At 43.8% G+C, this 17,975-nt stretch overlaps 1 protein-coding gene across 1 annotated transcript in view; it reads right to left on the bottom strand.

Annotated features, from left to right (window-relative positions):
* LAMC2 (laminin subunit gamma 2) overlaps window positions 1–17,975 on the bottom strand; it is a gene marked incomplete at its 5' end in the record, with an annotated part of 62,110 nt that overhangs the window by 35,125 nt on the left and 9,010 nt on the right. Inside the window, one exon of the mRNA XM_082663508.1 lies at window positions 5,847–6,035. Coding sequence (XP_082519634.1) covers window positions 5,847–6,035 — 189 coding nt within the window. The remainder of the gene's footprint in view (window positions 1–5,846; window positions 6,036–17,975) is intronic.

The raw sequence follows: 17,975 nt of genomic DNA, 5'->3' as shown, positions 1-17,975 counted from the left end.
TAGGCTATTCATAATCTATAAAGTCAACAGAACTCTAACCATTAGCTCCTTTTTTTTCTAATTTCTTACCAGTCTGTGACCTTTCAATTCACTTGTGGATAAAATTCAAATCAATAAAAGTATTGGCTCTGTATCTATAGCCGCAGGTGAAACATGAAATAAATTAGTCACATTCACAGAGTCTGTGAAAGTCTCCATGTCAACTTTGCAACACTTGAAAGGGCCCTCAGTGATAATAACATAAACTACATTTTTTGAGCACCTGCTACGTGTGAGACACTGAATTGGGCACTTTATGTTAGCTCACCGTGTCTACTGGTGAATTAAGAACTGATGGAAGGATAACAAATCCATTTGTGGATAATAGGGAGCTCTCGGAGGATCAGGCAGGTGGCGACGAGATCAGATGTGCAGTTTAGAAGGTCAACTCTAGAGCGACTGCAGGATGGCTTGGGGACAGGAGAGCAGCAGGCTCTCAGGGCAGAAATCCTCCCCTGACACGATGGCCCAGATGAGAGGAATCTGGATGAGAAGTGGATCAACATAGACGACAGCAGGTCCCCAGAGACCACCGCTAGATATGAGGCTCCTGACAAACCAGAGAAGGCCAGAGGAGGAACAGAGCCTCACGCTGAATCATCAAGAGAAGATAACCAGTTTAGTTTGGGACACAATGAACTTTGGTGAAACTGTTCATCTGGAGCTCAAGAAAGAGGCTACAGATGAAGACTTAGGAGCCTTCAGCCCACAGGCAGAACAGGAAGCCATAACAAGTGTAAGGTCACTCCGGGAGCAGATAGACAGAGGAGGTGAAGGTGACTTGGACAGAAATGGAACCTCACTGATTAAGGAAAAAGTGATGGGAGCAGGGAGAAGTCTCACGGAGGAGAATTCTGGGAAGAGTTAAGGGAGAAGGAAGAGGGGATGGTTTTCAGGATCTAAGGCAAGAGAGCATTTAACAAGATGAGAGTGAGGAAAGACCACTGGGGTTGGCACTTAGAGACAAACAGCAGACAGGGCTAAGAAGGTAAATTCTTTTTTTTTTTTTTTTTTTAACAGTACGCGGGTATCCCACTGTTGTGGCCTTTCCCATTACAGAGCACAGGCTCCGGACGCGCAGGCCCAGCGGCCATGGCTCACGGGCCCAGCCGCTCCGCGGCATGTGGGATCTTCCCAGACCGGGGCACGAACCTGTGTCCCCTGCATCGGCAGGCGGACTCTCAACCACTGCGCCACCAGGGAAGCCCCAGAAGGTAAATTCTTGTTTGAATTTATGCTCTGATGAGTAACACTAAATGTTCCGTCTTTAATACAATTTAATTATTTTTAACATAAATGGGTATTAATCTGGGACCCAGAAACACATTGTTTTTCTCCATTCAAATTAATGGAAACTATGCTTTCAATTTAAGAAAACTCTCCCTACAGTAGTTTTTCAGAAACAAATTACTCTATTTTATTTTTTTAATTTATTTTTGGCTGCGCTGGGTCTTCGTTGCTGAGCTCAGGCTTTCTCTGGTTGTGGCGAGAAGGGGCTACACTTCATTGTAGCGTGAGTGCTTCTCATTGCAGTGGCTTCTCTTGCTGCAGAGCACAGGCTAGGTGCAGGGGCTTCAGAAGTCGCAGCACACAGACTCAGTAGCTGTGGCGCACGGGCTTAGTTGCCCCACAGCATGTGGGATCTTCCTGGACCAGGGATCGAACCTATATACCCTGCATTGGCAGGCGGATTCTTAACCACTGTGCCGCCAGGGAAGTCCCAACAAATTATTCTTATAAGGTGGAGAAGACTGTACTTTATTTTGGGGTTTTTCCCAAATAGCCCTAAACAGTACTGTACAAAACAGTCTTCTGATGGAACAGTCATCGCATGGAAATAGGCATTCTGTGTTCAAAAGAGTTTGGGAAATGGTATGTCCTAAATCTTTCAGAGATTCACAACATAACAGCACATTCAGTAGGCATGAATCTTGTTTAACTTTCTAATGCCAGTGTTTCCAAACATTATTTGACATTCTTACAGGCAACGCCTATTATTATCTTGGGAAACATAATATTCCATAGGACATTATGTAGAGAATACAGTTCTAGAAGCTGGTGGACATGAAAAGAGCCCAGGCTTTGGGGTCCAACAGTTCTCACCTCAAATACCAGCTCTGCCACTGATTAGCTGTGTGTCCTTGGGCAAAGGGACACACATTCCTTCTTTAAGTGGGGACAACCATACCTTGTAGAGCTGTTGCAAAACTTTGAACTAAAATATATGAAGGGCCTTGGACCTAGAGACTGTCATACAGAGTGAAGTAAGTCAGAAAGAGAAAGACAAATACCGTATGCTAACACATATATATGGAATCTAAAAAAAAAAAGAAAGAAAAGAAAAGAAAACAGTCAGAAGAACCTAGGGGCAAGACGGGGATAAAGATGCAGACCTACTAGAGAATGGACTTGAGGATATGAGGAGGGGGAATTGGAAGCTGTGACAAAGCGAGAGAGAGGCATGGACATATATTCACCACCAAACGTAAAATAGAGAGCTAGTGGGAAGCAGCCGCATAGCACAGGGAGATCAGCTCGGTGCTTTGTGACCACCTAGAGGGGTGGGATAGGGAGGGTGGGAGGGAGGGAGACGCAAGAGGGAAGAGATATGGGGACATATGTATATGTATAACTGATTCACTTTGTTATAAAACAGAAACTGACACACCATTGTAAAGCAATTATACTCTAATAAAGATGTTAAAATAAATAAATAAAATATATGAAGGGCCTAATTCAACATCTCACACATAGTAGGTGCTCAAAAAAGTAGTTTATACTCGTATCTTCTAGGCCTCCTTCAAGCCTTGCAAAGTTGATGTGGAAACGTACACAGGTCCTTACTGTGAATAGGATTGACTTATTTCATGTTCCCAAACTTCCAAAATAATAGCATTGGGTTTTCAGAGTATCTCATTAAAATAAAAATACCTGTCCCAATTCCTACATCATGAGCTACTCTTAGGGACTGTGAACAATTGGGTTTAAAGGACAGATGAAGAACAGCTTACTGTTTCAATAAGCACTTTCAGGACTTATGCAATACAGTCTACATGCATCTGAGGACTCACGAAGGTATTCTAAAATGACTAATATTTAAAATTTAAACCAAGAGAGCTTGCTTCCTTTTGAGAACCCTTTAAAAATATATACACTTGCATTTTTAAATAGCACTATTATTATTATTATTTAATCATTATATTTAATAATTAAATTATTATCTAAGACATGTCTTAAATAATAGCTCAAATGTTTTAGTCTTGAGTAATCCACTGCCTGGGTCATATATATGTAAAAAATATAAAATTAAGAGAACAAGCCTAATATCATTGATGTCTACATAGATCTCATAGGTATCGGGGAGGAAAACATACACACACACACACAGTGAATTTCAAAGTATCCACAAAACGTTATCAGGGTTATAAGAATTGAGGATAATTCAGCCCTGTTGCTGAGCCCACAGAATCATCACTTAAAAATAAGCCTAGGGCTTCCCTGGTGGCGCAGTGGTTGAGAGTCTGCCTGCCGATGCAGGGGACACGGGTTCATGCCCCGGTCTGGGAAGATCCCACATGCCGCGGAGCGGCTGGGCCCGTGAGCCATGGCCGCTGAGCCTGCGCGTCCGGAGCCTGTGCTCCGCAACGGGAGAGGCCACAGCAGTGAGAGGCCCGAGTACCGCAAAAAAATAAATAAATAAATAATAAAATAAAATAAATTAAAAAAAATAAGCCTAGTTGCTATATTTAGGAGAAATTGATGTGACGTCCAAAATCTGTGACCACTTTGGGGATTATGAATGCTGTTGGCTTCATTTGCCGTGCATGGAATGGTAGCTTTTGGTAAGATGAATTCTGCATTTGAAATTGAATATACAACAAATTCCCCTGGGAAGTTATTATTTGAAATTGAAAAATACCTCCTGGCAGGTTGGGCAACTGAGAAATCACATAAGAAATTCAATTTGTGCCACTGATTTAGTGACCTGTGCAGCTAACATGTAGCCAGAGATGGCGCATGGTGGGTACAGTCCCTGCCACCAACACGCCACTCAGCCCTCAAGTTTCATAACTTCCCTCTCTAAGCCGCTGATACCTCATTTGTAAAATGAAAATCATAATAGCACCCTCTTCATAGGGTTATTTGTGAAGATTCAATTAATTACTGGATGAAAGCATTTAGAAAAGTGCCTGGCATAGAGTAAATGTGTAATGCATGGTAGCTATCATACAAGATATAAATCATCGCTGGGCTCCACTGTTTCCTACTAGGCTGTTCACCCTGAGTCTGAGATATCTATTCCCCCAAAGAAAAGAAAGAGCCAGGCTCACTGTTGCTGGGTGGGCAATGGACTACACAGTGTAAAAGAAATGATGGTGTGGTAAAGATTCATTACCATCTCTCTTTGCTAGGCTTCACGCTCCTTGTCTATTCTGAGACGAATAACCTTGTCTTCAGGCCAGGCTTTCCAGCTGAGCCAATTATACTTCTCATCACATTCTCGCTGATTATTTTGCTGGGATGACCCAACTCTAGTGACTCACAACAAAGCTGCATAACCTAAGGGGATACAGGGTCTTCAGAGAGGTTAAATGCCCATTAAAGTAGAATCATTTTTCTTTACGACGTTCTTTGATTCAGAGGGAGAACTGCTAAACCCGAAGGATGCTGGATGCTGAGTCAAAGCCGCAAAGCTGACTTAAACCACATAATAGCAGCAAGTCTGAAGAATCTGGGAATGATTGCTGGTATATGGGTCTGTATCAACACAGGGTCACCCCAGTTTTCTATAAGGCTCCCTGACACACTCTACCAGCAAGTCATGGCTAGGCCAAAATCTGCCCATTTTTACTCTTTCAGCTGCTGCTAAGAAACGGCTCCACAGAACTACACTAAGTCACAGCCCTGCACTAAGGCTACACCTTTTTGGTAGACTAATATTGATCATATTATGCTATTAAACACTTTCTGGCAAAGAGGAGAAACAGATACTACCAAGGAAGATAAAAGACAGATAAGGTAGTCTTAAAAAGTCCCAACTTATTTACCTCTCTTTCCCTGTTTACATTTACTAACTTGTCTTTACTGTCTGCCCACGATGAATATAGCAGGATGTGTGCGTCTGCGTACACAAAAACTACCTATAGTTCTGAGAATACAGCAGTGGGTGATACATTTAAAAAGGAACAAACAACAACAACAAAAACAGGCTCGCCTATGAACCAGCCACCCTGTTAGGTGCTTCCTATTCGTTGTTCTGTTTTCTCTTGTCCGCAACCCTGTGAATGACTCTAATCTGCATATTTATTTGTCTGTCTCTTCTATTAGTATCACTCCATATTGCTAGCACCCAGCACACCACCAGAAACAAATCTTTCTAATCTCTTATTTTTTGAGAGGTCGGTCAAAGGGACAGTTATGGATATGAAGAACTATCACTGGAAGAGTGCAAGCTTCTTTGTTCCCAGGTCACAGACTGTTATCTGCCAGGAAAGTAATCGCGTGTCTCTCTTGGGACTAGAATTCAAACTAATGTACCCTAAAGACCACAGCTGGTTCCTATAACCCAGACTTAAGAAAAACATATTTCCTTTCAGATTGAACTTGCTAAAAAGAACAGTATCTTCCCAATTGTTCTAGAAATTGAACATCTCCTTCTTGGCCTGCTCTGTCTCTCTCCCTGCCTCCCTCCCTCCCCATTCTCTCCCCTCCCCCTCCCTCCCTCCCCATTCTCTCCCTTCCCCCTCCCTCCCTCCCCATTCTCTCCCCTCCCCCTTCCCTCTTTCTTTCCCCCTTTATCCAGCTACCTTTGGAGTTACAATTGCAGGGTAAACAGCGGTCTCTGTCTCTCTGGCGGTAAAATCCTTCCTTGCACCTCTGGCAGTGAACGCCACCCGTGTTGTCACTGCAGTGCAGGCAGCGGAATCCATTCCCTGTCAGTCTGTGAAGTTCCTCATCAAACACGCATTGCCTGGACTTCCCACTGCAATCACAGACTAGGGTCAGGGCAAAAAAAGACATCGTCAGCAGGAAACAAGTCGGGGGCAATCCTCCCGGGCGTTTTACTATTATGAATACAAATGATGCCCAGGGTACTACATATGAATTCAAACTGCTCAACGGCAGAAGGTAAGGGGGTCAAATGCGCCACCTGATGATGGAGAGAGTTCTCGCTTTACCTAAGGAAGCAGTGCTGGTCAGGTGTTGCCTGGGAGAACACGAGAGAACATGAGGTCAGTGTTGCCAGACGGTGTTACCGACTCCTCCAGAGAAACCCCAAATCTTTATTATGTGTTTCTACGTGAAAAGTCCTGATTTAAATATTTGCAAGGAATTCATTTTTAAAATCTGTGCAACCCCATAGTATAAGTCTATGAGCTGGAGAAGACCTGAGAACTGCCAACTTGTGCGCTCCGGCACGACGGTGGAAGAGCCGGTGGTGTCATCTGTTCAGGACCCTTAGCATCCGTCCCTCCAGGGATGATCAAGACTGAGGAGCAAATATTTTTTTAAAATTTATTTTATTGAAGTATAGTTGATTTACAATGCTCTGTTATTTTTCTGGTGTTCAGCAAAGTGATTCAGTTATACATACATATATATGTATTCTTTTTCATATTCTTTTCCATTATGGTTGGTTTATTACAGGATATTGAATATAGTTCCCTGTGTTCTACAGTAGGACCTTGTTATTTATCCATTCTATACATAATAGTTTGCATCTGCTAATCCCAAACTCAGTCTATCCCTCCCCACCCACCTTGGCAACCACAGTCTGTTCTCTATGTCTGTGAGTAGTTTTCTGTTTTGTAGATATGTTCATTTGTGTCATATTTTAGATTCCACATATAAATGATATCATATGGTATTTGTCTTTCTCTGTCTGACTTACTTCACTTAGTATGATAATCTCTAGGTCCATCCATGTTGCTGCAAATGACATTATTTCATTCTTTTTCATGGTGGAGTAATATTCCATTGTGTATATGTACTGCATCTTCTTTATCCATTCATCTGTCCATGGACATTTAGGTTGCTTCCACATCTTGGCTATTGTAAATAGTGTTGCTATGAACATAGGGGTGCATGTATCTTTTCAAATTATAGTTTTGTCCAGATATACTCCCAGGAGTGGGATTGCTGACTCATATGGCAATTCTATTTTTAGTTTTATGAGGAACCTCCATACTGTTTTCCATAGTGGCTGCACCAATTTACCCTCCCACCAACAGTGTAGGAGGGTTCTCTTTTCTTGAGGCGCTAATATGACTGTCTGGACAGGTATTTCCTCCCCTCTCACTGCCATAAGTGTCTCTCCCAAAGCCAGGTGTCAAAAAGAACCATAGTCCCATTAAGAATGACTTTCCCCAAGTGTCTAGGAAAGTTTACCCTGTGCACGTTCCAAAGAGATTCATGGAGTGACTAACATCTCCATGTGGGACTGAAACCACCAATGAGGTAACAGGGGAAATCCTTAGTATTGTACCTGGCACACAGCAGATGCTCAAAAAATGTGTCAGCCATGGTTTGGAAAAGGTGATGAGCCTTGAGGTTAAAAGAATGGTATCAAATACCAGTTCTACTAATTCCTTAGGCAAATCACTTCAACTCTCTGAATCTTATTTCTTCGTTCAGAAATGCAGTCTCCATTATGTGCCTCCCTGGATTGTTGAAAGGACCCCACTGAGAAAAGAACATCAAGTCCTTCGTCTGTGCTATCTCACCCCTAACTCACATGAGATAGGCATTGCCTTAGATGAGAAAAATGCAGCTTGGAAAGGTTAAGTAACTTGAGCCAGTGGAGAGTTGGGATTTGAACCTCTGTCTGATGCCAAAACCCACTTTCTTTCCCCCAGACACACTGTCTCCATTGGCCACGCAGCCCCAGTGATAGCCTGTCTCTGGCAGTGCCCAGGGCCATGACTTACCCAGAGTACTGACTTTAAAAAGCCAGCAAATGTACCAACATGTATGGAGCAGCTGCCCTGTGCAGGCTGGGTCAGCTCTGAAGGCACAAAGGTGGCAAAGGTGACTAAGTATATCTGATGAACTTCCTTAAGTGTCTTCCTTGCAAGAGCTCCTAAAACACTCTCTTACGCCTTTGGATGCCACCTAATCTAGGCAAAGTCAAGAACATCTATCCAGAGCCCACTCTATAGCCAGGACTTTACATCCAGCAGCTCAGTTCATTCTCACAGTAACACTTTAACATGGGTTTAATTATCCCCAGTCAACAGATGAAGAAATGAATGCTTAGAGGGGATAGGTGTCTCACCTAAGGTTACACAGCTAAGTGGCAAGGATGTAATTGCTCCCAGGTCTGTCCAATTGCAATGCCCTCACCTTTCTATGTTATCCCTATGCCTCCAAGAGCTGGCTTGCCACTGCATGTAGGTATTTTTTCTATAACTCCCTCATAGAGAGTTACTCAGACCCTTCTAGAATTCTTCCTAATCTAGTAAGATGTCCCATCCCTTCTTAAACAGCACTGGTTATTACAAATTATTTTTATGCAATTTAAATCTGCCTCCCTTCCTGTAATTTTCACCATGTGTTCTGTTCTTCCCTGGAAAACAACACACACACATGCGCGTGTGTGTGCGCACACACACACACACAGGCACACACACTGGCATACCTACTCTCTTCTCCATTTATTTATGTACTCATCAGATGTTTCTTTCAGGCACTGTTTTACAAGGTACTGCATCAGCCAAGTCCTTGAGTATCAGAAGATAGTTAGACTAACAAACGTAAGGTAGATAGCTAGTGGGAAGCAGCTGCATGGCACAGGGAGATCGGCTCGGTGCTTTGTGACCGCCTGGAGGGGTGGGATAGGGAGGGTGGGAGGGAGGGAGACGCAAGAGGGAAGAGATATGGGAACATATGTGTATGTATAACTGATTCACTTTGCTATAAAGCAGAAACTAACACACCATTGTAAAGCAATTATACCCCAATAAAGATGTTAAAAAATATATATATATATATAAAAGAAGAAGATAGTTAGAGCATCTCCCTCTTTAGTCTTTTCTTCTTCAGGTTAAACTGGAGACCTGTCACCTCCAAGACTTTCAACCATTTCCCAGGTCATGATTTCTTCTTGATGCCCCTCCTAGGAACAAACTCTAATTTTCACTATCTTTCTTTAAATGACCAAAATTTATTACAGTTCAAGTGTGGTTTGAACAGCTCAGCTTACAACAGGACCAGATATTATAATTCCATGGGTGAGCCTAACATTTTCATTAAACTCAAAGCATATGAAGTTTTCATTCAATTCAAACTCCCAGGGCTTTTTTACAGAACCGGTTCTAAGCTGAAATCTTTCCCAAAGAATGTTTGTGTAACCAATTTGTTTTTTTGGATTTCTAACAGATGTGCCACACAGCTGTCACGTGCTGTGAAATTGCTACCAGGTACCTCATTAGGCACAATTAGGAGCTAAATTCACCAGCCAGAGATACCTGTGAGGTCACCCAGCAGGATCACACACTGAGCCAATGCCCTCGCTACCCCGATGACTTTTGGGAGCAATCTCAAAATAATTACGAACTTTTCATTGTGTCTTTGTTTTTTTTTCCTCACAGATCGGGGCACGAACCCGTGTCCCCTGCACCGTCAGGCGGACTCTCAACCACTGCGCCACTAGGGAAGCCCTATTGCGTCTTTTTTATTCAGAACAAATTTTTGCTGGTAGTAGTTAATTTCATAAGGAAATGATATATTTTTAGAGCACTATTTTAAACATAGATAACCTTGTTATAATCTTTTTTTTAACCGTTTCCCTCTCCTTCTGTCCTTTCTCCTTGAAAGCTCTACTATGCAAGAATTGATGTTCCTCTTTTAAATTCACAGCCTTCAATGGAGATGCAGTATAGTTCCAGTAAGGGAGGCCTTCAGCCAGCATCTCCACTCTGGAACTCAGCTACAAACCTATTGCTAAGCTACCCTCCTCTTCTCAAATGGGTTTCCCTTTAAGCCCAGGGTTATGCAGGCTGGAGTGAGGGGACCTGTGGGCCTCAGGCCTAGGGAATGTATTGGCCGCCTGTATCTGCAGTATGTGAAAATGCCAGGAAGAAACTCTCTCCAGCCTTGCCTGTGGGACTCTGAAGTTACCAGGCTGCGCTGAGCTCAACACTTAGCTGCACTGCACTTGGCTCACTGTCGAATCTTCCAAACATTCACACCCAGAGACTGAGGAGAGAGAGTTTGCTCCTTTGGCATGCAATAATCCTTTCTGTCCTTGATGCATGTGAAACATGGCCTCTCTCAAAGCATCTCCCAAATTTAGACTAACTTTCCTAAGAGCAATTATTATTCATTCTCACTGCTGGAAAAAAAAACTCTTTATTTTTCAAATTCCAGAATATTCTCGCAACTGTGCTTCATAAAGTGGGCCTCCAACAGCTTGTGCCTGGCCTTTTTTATTCTGTGACTGATTTCTGCCCAGTCACTACCAGGACACGTTGGTTGCCAAAGGGCACTGTCAGGCCAGGAGCAAGGCAACAGGGAGCAGTGGGGACGCTGACAAAAGGGCTAAAGGAAGAAGCAGCACTTCAGCCCCAGCCAATGGTAGCCCCATGGGAATGATGCCTATTGTAATCAGCATTTCCACTTATGTTTTTTAAAGACAGAAGTCTGGCTTTGGGTATGAAATCTACTGATTTTTAAAGGTTGGCCAAAAAATATTTTTAAAATGTTTAAAAAATAAAGCTGTGTCCAAGGGCAAATCTTTGCACTGGACTCTGCTATTCTAACAGGCTGAAAACACATCTCATGCTTTAGAGAAGGAAATATAAAGCCCTACTGTATGGCACAGTGCCCGGTCCATGGTAGGTATTTGAGGTATTTTTAATGAACAAATGAATGAACGTTCTCTTGAACTTCAGGAAACCCCTAGATGTGTTTCTACCATCTTCAGGACTCCACGTGGCCCCATATGTCTGGACATGCTTTAAAAATACACATACCAGGGCTTCCCTGGTGGCGCAGTGGTTGGGAGTCCCCCTGCCGATGCAGGGGACACGGGTTCGTGCCCCGGTCCGGGAGGATCCCACATGCTGCGGAGCGGCTGGGCCCGTGAGCCATGGCCGCTGAGCCTGCGCGTCCGGAGCCTGTGCTCCGCAACGGGAGAGGCCACAGCAGTGAGAGGCCCGCGTACCGCAAAAAAAAAAAAAAAAAAAAAAAAAAAAAACAAAACTACACATACCAGACTTCACTGGTGGCGCAGTGGTTAAGAATCCAACTACCAAGGCAGGGGACATGGGTTTCATCCCTGGTCCGGGAAGATCCCACATGCCGCAGAGCAACTAATCCCCTGCGCCACAACTACTGAGCCTGCGCTCTAGAGCCCGCGAGCCACAACTACTGAAGCCCGTGCGCCTAGAGCCCGTGCTCCGCAACAAGAGAAGCCACCAATGAGAAGCCCGCGCACTGTAGCCCCCGCTCACCGCAACTAGAGAAAGCCCGTGTGCAGCAACGAAGACCCAATGCAGCCAAAAAATTAAAAAATTTTTTAAAAAGAAAAAAAAAAATACCAGGGACTTCATTAGCGGTCCAGTGGTTAAGACTCCATGCTTCCACTGCAGGGGGCACGGGTTCGATCCCTGGTGGGGGAACTAAGGCTCTTGCATGCTGTGAGGCAGCAGCCAAAAAAAAAAAAAAGTTAAAAAAAATACAAATACCAATATTTAGCAGTTACTCTCTTCCCTGTTAATTGAGGGGACACTTTTCTCCATACGACCCCAATCCAGAAAATAGCCTTTCTTGGTAACTTATATTATGATTTATTTAGATTCACAGACCTAAATACACACCTATAATACACTTTCAAACAAGAGGATATGCTAAAAATGCTTTTGATTATACTTTCCTTCCCTTATGTTTAGCCTTGTTCAATTTTATGTCTAGAATTTTTTTTTATGTTTATTTTGTAATCTACTTGCTATTCTTCCAAATTTGGGGTCAGCTGTAAATTTTATAAATATGTTGTCTAGTTTCCATCAGGGAGCCTTGACACAAAAGCAAGTGATGGAAGTATAAAGATGGAGGTCTTGGACATGTCCTGGGTCTGCTGGGAATCATTTGTCAAGGTCCATTCATCCAATAAATAAAGATTGAGCATCTATATGCCAGGCAGTGTTCTAGGCACTGGGGATTTAGAGGTAGACAAAACAAATAGATGTTCCAGTCTTCATGGAGTTTTCATGCGAATTGGAGGAAAAGAAAATAAACAAGTCAACTAGTATAGGGAGAATATGTGGATAGCAATATTTGTTAAGGGGAAATACATAAAGCAGTGAAAGGAAATAGGTAGCTGGAGGTGGGTAAAGTGAGTAGGAAGGGAGGGTTGAAAAGCGCCATATGCTGCTTTACTATTTTATCTCTACTTTGATATCTGTCTGTTCATGATCTTTGGCTATTTGTCTATCAGGCACGATGTTTTCAACTGTAAAGCAATTATACTCCAATAAAGATGTAAAAAAAAAATAGCCTGTGAAAAACCATAATGGAAATAAATAAATAAATATATATATATATATATATATATATACACACACACACATATAACTGAGTCACTTTGCTGTACCGTAGAAATTAACACAACATTGTAAATCAATTATACTTCAATAGATTTAAAAAAAAATAAATTATCATGAATTATTTCTATAACAAATGTATCAAACTATTGACCTGTCATTTTGTTGCAGATTTTCCTTTCCCTCTCTGGATAAATCCCCTTTCTCTCCAAAGGACCTCACTGATAGATTTTGCTTAACTGATTCTTCCTCCTTTTTCTCCTTCCTTCTGTTCTCAATGAGACGTACATTTATTTCATTCATTTTGGACACTGGGACTTCGTGAGCCAGTGAGATTTCTTTCTTTTTTTATTTTATTTTTATTTTTGGCTGTGTTGGGTCTTCATTGCTGCACGCGGGCTTTCTCTAGTGGCGGCGAGCCGGGGCTACTCTTCATGGCGGTGTGTGGGCTTCTCATTGCAGCAGCTTCTCTTGCTGTGGAGCACGGGCTCTAGGTGAGCAAGCCTCAGCAGTTGTGACTCGCGGGCTCTAGAGTGCAGGCTCAGTAGTTGTGGCGCACGGGCTTAGTTGCTCCAGGGCATGTGGGATTTTCCCAGACCAGGGCTCAAACCTGTGTCCCCTGCATTGGCAGGTGGATTCTTAACCACTGTGCTACCAGGGAAGCCCTGAGCCGGCAAGATTTCTATAGCCCTGAGCCAGCAAGATTTCAATAAAGGGAGTTGTAATGTTTTATTTCGTCAAAGAAGACATTAAATATATACTTATTTGACATTTACTGGGCTTTGTCATATATTCATCACGTTATCCTTGTTTTCCTCACTTCACCATGGACAGGCACGGGTCCAGGACCTGGCATGAAGCTATCACTGTACCAGAAAATATAGAAACAAATCAGACTCAGACCCTGAATAGACCTGAAGCCTTACAGGGTCTAGGAATTAAAAGCAGCAGGATCTTTCTCCCTGTTTCACTGAACTCTGTATCATAGGAGCCAGGTCCTACCCACTACTCTTACTTGACTATTCATTTGTATGGTACTCTTTCCAAATTAGGGACATCTCTTCAAGGTTTTGTCTTATCCTCTCTCCACTCCCTCACTCTACTTCATTAAATCCTTGCCCTGTCAGCGGGGATGATCTCCACACCTAAAGGAGTGAGATTCATCAAATTCACCTCAAGCCCTGCAGAAACCGAATCATTTTACTGATTTTCATGTATTTCTTTCAGTCTAGTAAAGCTTGGGCGGTAATTGTGTCTGACTCCAATGTATACTGCTTCTTTGGCACTTAAGCATTTATTATCATAATAACTATAATAGCATACCATCACTGACCCTCAACGTGCTTCTTAGAAAAGACTGCCGGGCAGCCAGACACAGGCGGATCTGCCCACCACCACCCACGCTCCCCACCGGCAGGAAGATCCAGGAGTTGGAAACTCTACAAACAATGCAGCAACGTGTGTGGACTGCCTCAGGCTCACCTAACACTCCCACCCTCGCTCAAACACACCACTCTAACGGGTCAGGACAGGAAGCTCAGGGGCAAAGGCTGTTTCCAAGCTGTATCCTTCGGAGAATGAAAGGAAACTGAAAATATTTCCTAGGGTTGTGCTCGGGGCAAGGTCTTGGTATGATCAGCTTCGGTGGCTGCAGTTCATCAAGACCTCATTTTAAATTCCCCAGAGGAAACATTACAAGCAATTACGAGAACGTTTCAACAATCTGGCATTCATATGGTCAATTGTGTACAAGCAGGTCCTCTTTCTATTGTTCTACATGTAGAAAAGCACAGCTCTGCTTTTCACCAAGCTGATCTAATTTCCACCTTCGTGTGATGGAACGTCAATGTTTTTAGTGTTCTAACAGTAACGACAAAATTTCAAATCCAAACTCCTCTCAAAAACCCTGAAGGTTTGGCCCTGCTGACCTCTCCAACTGGACCTCGGTCCTCTTTCTAGCTCTTGTTCACTGCACTCCAACACATAGACCCTCGCACCCACGAATCCCGGGATGTACCAAGCTCTTTCCCTCCTTGGGCCTTTAGGCTTGCTGTTTTCTTTGCCTGGGCGCTCCCTGGTCACACCCTCCCTAAACCCACGCGGTAGCCAGAGAGATGTTAGGAACGTAAATTAGATGGTGTTCGGTCTCTACTGATAACCCTTTAAGAGCGCCTCCCTCTGGATGCCCACAGGTCTTCATCCCCATCTCTCTCTTGGCACTTATCACTTTAGAGCCTGAGTCATCACTATTTGTGTACATGACTTACTTCTTCTATAGCATTTCTCACTTTTGTACCCCATGGTACCTAGTACAGGGCTTGAGACTGTAACTGGTGGATAAATGGCTGGCTGGAAGGATTGGTTAGCTAGAAAGATAGATGGAAGAACGGACAGAAGGAGGAAAGAAGGGAGGGAGGGAGGACGGGAGGGAGGGAGGACGGAAGGAAGGAAAGAAGGAAGGAAAGCAGGCAGTCTGACTCTAAGAAAAGCCAAACAAGAACTGGAACTTACAGAAATCTCCCAGGACCCTAGGGACCCAATATGAAATTTTCTCAACACAATACATAAAGTTTTCATTGTCTACATATATGGCATTCGGTGTAAAATAACTAATGTCTGTACCCAAAAAATACACGGTGAGATGAGAACAGAAAGAATTGTGAGAGGAATGTGATACTTTTGTTAGAAGGAGTTGTCTGAGACTTTCAGGTTGCTGCTTTCACCGGATGAACTGTTTCTGTGCCAGGACTGCCTGTCCTCTGTGTGTGAGCCCGGAGCTGCCATCTCAAAGGGCAGCACGCCTAGGGCTGCGCGGGAGGAGGGGTGAGGGGAGGAGGCAGGCATGAGACCATGAGATCAGTTTGCCGTGATCAGGCAGCCTTGACAGGTAGTGTACTTGGCTGCTGTGTGGGACTATCTCAGGAGCTAGGAATCTGATCATCATGTTTGAACCTGACAGCGTGTGCTGGCTGCCGTTACGTTGAGCTTTGCTGTTCTTGCCGCCATGTCAGCTGCTCAGTGCACTAATACTGATTTAGTGAAACAGCAGCAAGTTGATAATAAGTTGCCTGTAATCTCCTGTGGATGAGTCCACGTATAAACCACTTAGAAACAGTGCTCAATTCTCTTCCTTATTTAGGGGAAAGGTGTTCCATTTCTGGTATTTTGTGCCCCGCATTCCCTTTCTGAGACATTGAATGTTTTTCTCTCTCCTTCCTTTTTGAAACTCTTCCCTTGGATACTACGATGCTGTCCTGTACTGTACTTCCCCCTGGCTTATGACCCTCACCCCCTGCGCCATCCAAGTCTTTGCGGGATCCTCTCCTTGCCCCAACTCGAAGTGTTGGTGCTCCTCAAGGCTCGGTCCTGAACCTCCATGCCTCTCACTGAAGAACTCTCTCACCCAAGCCAAGGGCTTCAGTAACCACGACGGGTATTGACATACCAAGATACTTCCCCGGCCCAGAATTCATTCTCAACTCTAGACCCTGATGCCCAGCCATCCACGTTACATTTCCAGCTGATTGTCTCAAAAGCTGTTTACACAAAACATGTTTAAAACCAAACTTGTGATTGTCAGCCCTTCAAGTCAGAAAGCTGGGAACTATCCTTATAGGGTCTCCATCTTTCTCGTCTGCCTCTATTCTATTCAACTCCCAACTTTATTGACATAACTGTCTACATAGCTCAAGTCCACCCAACTCTATCTCCACTACGGCCACTCTACACCAAACCCCAGCCACCGCTTGCCTGCGGATCCCCCGCAACTTCTCTTGCCTCCCTCCGCTCAGTAGTCAGAAAAACCTTTCCAAATACAAATTTTACCAATACCTCCCTGCTTCAAACTCTCTGACGCCTTTCCTTTACTTTTAGGATAAAGACCAGAACTCCTTAACATTGCCTACAAAGACTTTCACGGCCTAATCCTATCTACTTTTCCAGCCTAATTTCCCAAAACACTCCCCACTGGGACCTCCTCATCTCTCTGCCATTCATTTCACTTATATTTCATTTTAGGTCTTGACTTCCTCTGTTTCTTAAAATTCTTGCTGCAGAGGACAAGCATCATGGTGGGGAGATGTGGATTGGGGCTACCCAACCTCAACCATTCTCTTACCTTTGGTTTGTTCAAAGAAGTTATGCTAAAAATTCAATGTTAATTTATTATTATTTAGATCTCATTCCCTTCCTCTGAGTCAAAGAACTGGCCTCATGTACACTGACAACCTTTTCTGCTCAAAGATAGCAAACTTCCCCTCCAGGAAGTCAGCTACAATGAGGCCCTTCATTAGGAAGTCCAAATGTAAATAACTAGATAGAAAATGGTGACTAAAAGTAAAGGTGAGAATAGTATACTCTAAAAAAACCTGACAGATGCTCATTTTCAGAAGAAAAGCAATTGTTGAAATCACCTCCAAATCAGAGATACTCAGGATGACAAGATGAGTATTTTTCTTAAATTATAATAAAAAGATGAAAATGCTCATACTTTTTAAGATTTAAAACCTCCTCCATGGGATTTTTCTTTCCAAAGCTTAATATGTTTCTCAGCTTGGGTAAATAATTTTTTTTTTTTTTTCTGTGGTACGCGGGCCTCTCACTGCTGTGGCCTCTCCCGCCGCGGAGCACAGGCTCCAGACGCGCAGGCTCAGCGGCCATGGCTCACGGGCCCAGCCACTCCACGGCATGTGGGATCTTCCCGGACCGGGGCACGAACCCGTGTCCCCTGCATCGGCAGGCGGACTCTCAACCACTGCGCCACCAGGGAAGCCCAAGGGGGCCACTCTTCATCACGGTGAGCGGGCCTCTCACTATTGCGGTCTCTCTTGTTGCAGAGCACAGGCTCCAGACACGCAGGCTCAGCGGCCATGGCTCACGGGCCCAGTTGCTCCGCGGCATGTGGGATCCTCCCGGACCGGGGCACGTACCCGCGTCCCCTGCATCGGCAGGCGGACTCCCAACCACTGCGCCACCAGGGAAGCCCCTGGGTAAATAATTTAAAACAAAATCTGAACACTTCATCATTTAAAGTGATCTAGAATTTTATGGTTTGATGTGTGACTGCTTCCAGTTTCAGATTCTTCAGGTCTGTCACAATATGTTTTCTAAATAGAATAAGAAAACTGAAATGGCACGTCCCTCGCTAAGAGTTTTTTAACTGAATTCCTTTCTCTGCCTCACATTTTTCACAGCTGTCTTTTAGGCCAGCACAGCCAGGACCACCGGTGCCCTATCCTGCCTGATGGTTTGTTTCCCTGAACATGTAAATGTCCAAGCATTGCAAGTTAGCCTGCGACGTGAAGTGCTCTAAGGAGAGGAACAACAGAGGTCAGTGTTCTAATCGCATGGGCAATTTTGAAGGCTAGAACACGGACAAATCTTTTCAACTCTAAG

Source organism: Grampus griseus, assembly GCF_964374135.1.
Source record: "Grampus griseus genome assembly, chromosome: 1".
Classification (NCBI taxonomy): domain Eukaryota; kingdom Metazoa; phylum Chordata; class Mammalia; order Artiodactyla; family Delphinidae; genus Grampus; species Grampus griseus.
This window is presented reverse-complemented; position numbering and strand designations above follow the sequence as displayed.